Genomic DNA, 5,841 nt, shown 5'->3' with positions numbered 1-5,841 from the left:
GCAACTTTGGTTATCTGACCTTGCACCATTTTCCCCACGATTTTGTGTTTCCCCTTGCAAACACACACACACACACACCAAACACACCTGCCTGCAGATTTGAGGGGCTCACCTTTGTCAAATCTCTCCACGTCCCATAGCTCGATCCGTGGGGCCCTTCTCCCGAACTCAAAAGCCATTATGTAGAGCCGGTGTAACCAAGCAAGAGAGCATGGAGCAGGTTCAGCCACCGCCCGAGGCCGCCTGGCTCAAACGCTTGACCGGCGCTTTCTCCTTCTTGGCGCTTTTTAGGCCGATGTGGACGTTGCTCATCCCTTCCGCAAATGCAATTCAGTTTGAATGACTTGCAGTTTCCTTTGGTTGCTGGTCTGTTCTTGAGTTTCTCCTTTTAAGAAAGCCACATGGGAGTTTAGCCGAATTCTGCTCTTCCTGAGACTGGGAACAGAAACGAAGCATTTCTTGAGCTTTTTACCAGGTTTATCAAGTGCTCCTTTTCTGGAGGGACCCGCTGAATGTCCCCAGGGGGTGTGGGGCATTGCCAAATCTTTTGGGTTTTGGCAGGCGGAAGACTCTCGCTGGTGTGATCTTCGGGCAACACCACCCCCCCAAAAAAAATACTTTAAAAAAAAAACCACTTGGGAATAATCAGGTTCCGCCAGCAGGAGCTCTGAAGCTGCTTTGGGGGAGCTGAAATCATGGATCACGAAGATTGGATCTGAAGCCGTTATAGCAGCAGGGGGAAGGGGGGTCCCCCTCACACGTCCCCGTATAAAACATTTGAATTATCCTTTTGTAAGTTATAGGTGTTCTTCCTGCGTGCTCGGTTTAAAGCTTCTGCACGGTTTCCCCCCAATTTCAGTGCGGGGTTTTATTTTTTGCATTCTCCGGTGCTTGGCATGTATCCCCAGTCCGAGTCAGAAACCCCGCTGGGACCACGGATCTGGGGAACCTCACCAGGGGGGAGGAAGCAAGTAACCGAGGCCCGTTTTTCTGGGGACCCCCCCCCCAATCTTTCCTTGCAACTGTTTGTATTCTGCTTCCCCCCCCACCTTTGCCGAGTTCCTTTTAACAATTGCAGACTTTGAAACGGGCCGAGAGCTCAGATGTAAAGGAAATGCACACTTGTTACGGCTACCGTTTGATTAATAAAAAGTTTAGAGCCGCGCTCCGTTTCAGCTGCCTTCTTCCAAAAAAAGCAGGACCTCTGCGGCTCGAGTTAAGTTTATTCCCCCACTCCCCAAGACTTAGGCAGAAATTGGGACTGGCCCCAGGGGCTAGAGAAATGCAGGTAGTCCTCACTTTACGACTCTGCAACTGAGCGCAGAATTTCTGTTGCTAAATGAGACATTCCTTACGCGAGCTCTGCCCCATTTTGCCACCTTTCTGGCCACAGTGGTTAAGTGTGTCGCTGAAGTCGTTAAGTCAGTCACACGGTTGTTAAGTGAATCTGGCCTGTTAACTGTTGCAGAAAGGGATCACATGACCCCAGGACACTGTGACCGTTGTAAGTATGAACCAATTGCTGAGCGCCTGGATTTTGGTTGCAACTGTGAAAAAATAGCCAATTCTTCTCACAGTAGGTCCCTCCCACCTCTGTGGTCACATGGCCGCATTTCGGATACCTGTCATTTTGCAACATCCCACATCCCAACCTGCAATTTACGACGTTTGTGGAGTTTTTGGCAATGTTTGCGTGGTTCTACTTCTGGTTTTCGATTAAAAAACCCCCACACACCCTAGCGAACAATGGATTCACTTAACAACCGGCACTCACTCAGTCTCCATGGGGATTCCCTTATTCACCTCCCTCCTCCCAACCCCACCCCCCCACCCCCGGAATGGTGGCAAAATTGGGTCAGTCGCATGCTTTTTTACAACCGTCATGACTTACGACCATAACGGGCAGGTGTAAAAGTCTATAAAATGAGGACCCAGATTGCCATATGACGACATTGTAAATGCCCCAGGACTAAGGGGCAGCATAGAAGTCTAAGTGGCAATTGTGTTGTGGCCCAGTGGCAGCAGAGTCGGACAGTGAGGAGGTTGGGGAGGAACCTGGGCCAGTCCTGGGGGCTGAAGAGGGAGGTAGACAGCAGTGAGGCAGAGGAACAGCTGGAGCCTGTTCCCAGTGTGTGCATGCGCAGAGCTGCCAGAAGACAAGGACAACTAGGAGATCAGGGTCGACTTGGGAGTAAAGCCACAGGTGATTGGCCCCTCCCAGAGGACACAAAAGAGGAGCTAATGGGGAGGGGGCTTTGGCAGGAAACAGTTTGTTTCAAGAGTGGAAAGTTCTGTTTGTGACTATAAGAGACTCTTGCTCTTTAAGGAAGCCTTAACAATAACACATTGTTATTGCTGCATAATGGTCGTAATTCGAGGACGGCCTATCTTTCAATCTCTAGCTAAAGCAAAGCTTGTTTTATTCCGGACATTGAATCGAGACGCAGGAAATGCAGAACGTTTTTTCCGGGTTCGGGTGTTGACGTTAAAGCAGCCAAGTGCGAATGAAGCGTGGCGAGCCGGCGTTCCCAGAGGCCTCTTGTCTCTCTCGCGCGCGCGCGCATCCTTCCAACTGTTTTACGTGCCACTTTATCCTTTCCAGAAAAGCAGAAGCCGGACTGGGCCACGCTTGGTGAACATTGAAGAGCCCCAGCGTTGCTTAGAAACGTGTTTAATCAATATAAATAGGAAACAACTCGTACAAAAAAAGGGGGAGACTCAAGCGATGGGATTCTGGTTCTTTCCCGATCCTGGGAAAGCGGACCGGGGGCTTTATAAAAATAGCTCCTCTCTGCGCTGGGAACGGCAGAGACGGGTCCCGTGGAAAGCAAAGGGGACGAGGGGGGTCTCTGCCCTTCGTTTGCAAAGCCCCCCCCCGGTCACAAAAACCGTCTTTGGCCTACGAGATTAATGCCCGGTATTCTTTTCGGAAGGGATATTCAAGCTCTCTCCATCTGCTTCCCATCCTGGGCTGTGCGTTAAGCTAGAAAAATAAGGGAGAGGCTTATGAAGGCCGAGTCGGATTTACTTGTTTGGAGGGGGCAAGGAGTGGGTCTGCCCCACAGACGGGGGGCCCTTTGCTGGAAGAGAGCAGTTAACGCCTCCCTGGTGGAGGTCCCAGAAGGGATGGGAGACCAAGTGGGCGTCATCTCCAGCCCGAGCGGGTGGCGTCTTATCTTTGCACGTGTCGGACGAAGGTCTGGACCAGCTGGAAGAGGGGCTCCTGGCCTTCCGGCCCCAGCTTGGAGGAGGGTTTTCCCTGGGGGGAGGGCAGGAGGCCCCCGGCAGGCGAGGAAGGGCCACCGCGGCGGAAATAGCGAGACAGGCTGGAGAGCAGCGTGCTCTGGAAAGGGAAGAAGACATGGTGAGGCCGTTACTTCTGATACGGGAGGGGCTAGGAGGTTGGTCTAGAAACCGGGAGGCGGTGAGATCTAGTCCTGTCCTAGGCGTGGAAGCCAGCTGGGTGTCCTTCGGCGAATCGCCGGGAGACTGGGAGTTCCAGATTAGGCATGAAAGCCAACTGGGTGAGTTGGCCAATCACCAGGAGACGTTGAGTTCTAGTCCTGCCTTAGGCATGCAAGTCAGCTGGGTGGGCCAGTTATATAAATAATATAGGCAGGATGCCAATGACTCAACCCGTCCCTCTCCTCCTTCCCACCCCTGCCATCTGCGTGTGATCTTTCCCATTCGGCCCAGCCAAGGGCAGCTGCTGCCCAGGGATGATGGGAACGGCCGTGCAAGTCCTCTACGCTGAGTACCCCGCTGAGCCCCCTTTACCAGCTCTGAGCTGAGCTCCTGTTTCATGCGCTGTTTGTCTCGCGAGTGCACCGCCGGATCCTTCAAATACCGAACCGCTTGAGAGATGAGAAGGTAGAAGCAGTTTTCCATGGTGAACATCAGGAGGGGCCTGGAACAAAGACGGGGTTTATGGAGCCACCGAAAAGCACTAGCGCGGGAGTGGGGGACCAAGGCCCTGCTGGCCCAGGAATTCTGGGAGTGGAAGTTCCTACAAGTCATAAAGGGGCCATTGTTCCCACCTCCGCGCTGGCAGAAAGACGGATCAAAATGCAAACCCCAAACATATCCCCAAAGTATAGTGTGTGTTCGCCACTTTTTATTACCATATTTTTCAGGGTACAAGACGCTCCGAAGTATAAGACACACCTAGACTTTGGTGATGAAGAAGAAGAAAATCTCCCTCTGCCTCCCAGCAATTTGCCTCCTTGCAGCAAACAGCCCATTTCAGTTTCAGCACAGCCTAATTAGCGCAAGCAGCTGATTGTCGGTTGGATCGACCTCCCAACAATCAGCTGTTTCAGGCTGCAGGGATTGCCATAGGTTATTGCCGCCTCCACGCGCCCCATTTTCCACTTGTTCTGGGCAGTGGGAATCAGAATGGGCGGAAAATTGGGGTGCGCAGAGGTCAAAACCGGAGCATGCAGAAGCTGAAAAAGGGGTGCGGAGGCAGGAAAAGGGATGCGCGGAGGCGACAATAGGCAATGGCAATCCCTGCAGCCTGAAACAGCTGATAATTGTGAGGCCGATCCAACCGACAATCAGCTGCTTCTGCTATTCAGGCTGTGCTGAAGCCGAAATTGCAAGGAGGCAAATTGTTGGGAGGTCAAAGGGTGGAGTAGGCGGGGTTACATTCAGTGTATAAGACGCACCCAAATTTTCACCTTCTTTTAGGTGTGTGTGTGCATATTATATGCCCCAAAATTTGGCATATATAAAAAGAATACAGGAAAATAAAAAAGGGAGGGAGGGAGGAAAAACAAGGAGCAGGTCCCTTGCTGAACAATTCAAATATTCCCTGGCCTTGGGGCTGTGCTGAGGACCTGCCTTTGCTGGAGAAGTTGCTTTCAAAGCCACAGCAAATATCTTTTTTAAAAAAAGGATTCCTTCTCCCATGTTCTAAAGGTGGTCATAAGCCCTGAGGTACCTACTTGAGTGTCTTGTTCCCTTCCTGCTGGGGGGAGGGTCCTGCAGCCAGACTGAAGGGGTCCTTCTTCTTATCCAACTGTGGGGAGAAAGAAAAGCAGCATCAGAACTCAGGACGAAGTCATGAGTTGTTTTTTTCCCCAGTGCTCCATTCGCTAAACTACCGTTCCAACCTATGGAAACAGGGTGAGGGCAGAAGACCTTATACCAGTGTTTCTCAACCTTGGCCACTTGAAGACGTCCGGACTTCAACTCCCAGAAATCCCCAGCCAGCGAATGCTGGCTGGGGAATTCTGGGAGTTGAAGTCCGGACATCTTCAAGTGGCCAAGGTTGAGAAACACTGCCTTATACATTCCAGACAAGTGGCTGTCCATTCTCTTCTTCAACACCTCCAGGGATGGACGACCTGTAAGAAAGCTGTTCCCTGGATTAACTGTCCTCACAGTCAGGAAATCTCTCCTTAGTTCTAGGTTGCAGCTCTCCGTGATAAATTTCCACCCCTTACTTCTTGTCCTCAGGTGCTTTGGAGAAGAGGTTGACCCCCCTCTTCTCTGTGACACCCCAATTGTGGCCTCACCACTGCAGTATAAGGTTAGCCCTTCTGAAACTCTTACCTCCCCCAACATGTTCAGGGCCACATTGATGGTGGCCAGCAGGGTCCCAAAAGAGGGGGGCGCCTCCGAGTCGAAGGCCGGAGTGGTAAAGCTGAGCATGAAAAGGATGCTGTACTCTGCCAGGTCCAGGGACTGCGGGAGGAAGCAGAACCGAAATGTACACGGAGCAGGACCAGTCCTGTTTGCTGTTTTTATGGGCTACGTTTCCCCTCTGGCCGTGGGGCTGCCCTAGGCGGCTTAGAGCAATGCGAAAGAAGAAATGAAAAGAGTGTAAAAACGGAAGTA

The 5,841-nt window shown here is 51.8% G+C and overlaps 1 protein-coding gene across 1 annotated transcript in view; it reads right to left on the bottom strand.

Moving 5' to 3' along the window:
- Nucleotides 1-2,655: 2,655 nt before the first annotated feature.
- Nucleotides 2,656-5,841, bottom strand: part of NUP188 (nucleoporin 188) — a 35,116-nt gene continuing 31,930 nt past the window's right edge. Inside the window, 4 exon segments of the mRNA XM_087704890.1 lie at nucleotides 2,656-3,343; nucleotides 3,778-3,907; nucleotides 4,947-5,020; nucleotides 5,557-5,688. Of these exon segments, the coding sequence (XP_087561016.1) occupies nucleotides 3,173-3,343; nucleotides 3,778-3,907; nucleotides 4,947-5,020; nucleotides 5,557-5,688 (507 nt within the window). The 3' untranslated portion in view covers nucleotides 2,656-3,172.

The sequence above is a fragment of the Thamnophis sirtalis genome, unplaced genomic scaffold, assembly GCF_051295495.1.
Source record: "Thamnophis sirtalis isolate CommonGarterSnake01/CBP01778 unplaced genomic scaffold, rThaSir2_p1.2 scaffold_2, whole genome shotgun sequence".
NCBI lineage: Eukaryota > Metazoa > Chordata > Lepidosauria > Squamata > Natricidae > Thamnophis > Thamnophis sirtalis.
Note: the sequence above shows the minus strand (reverse complement) of the source record. Positions and strands in the feature narration are given on the sequence as shown.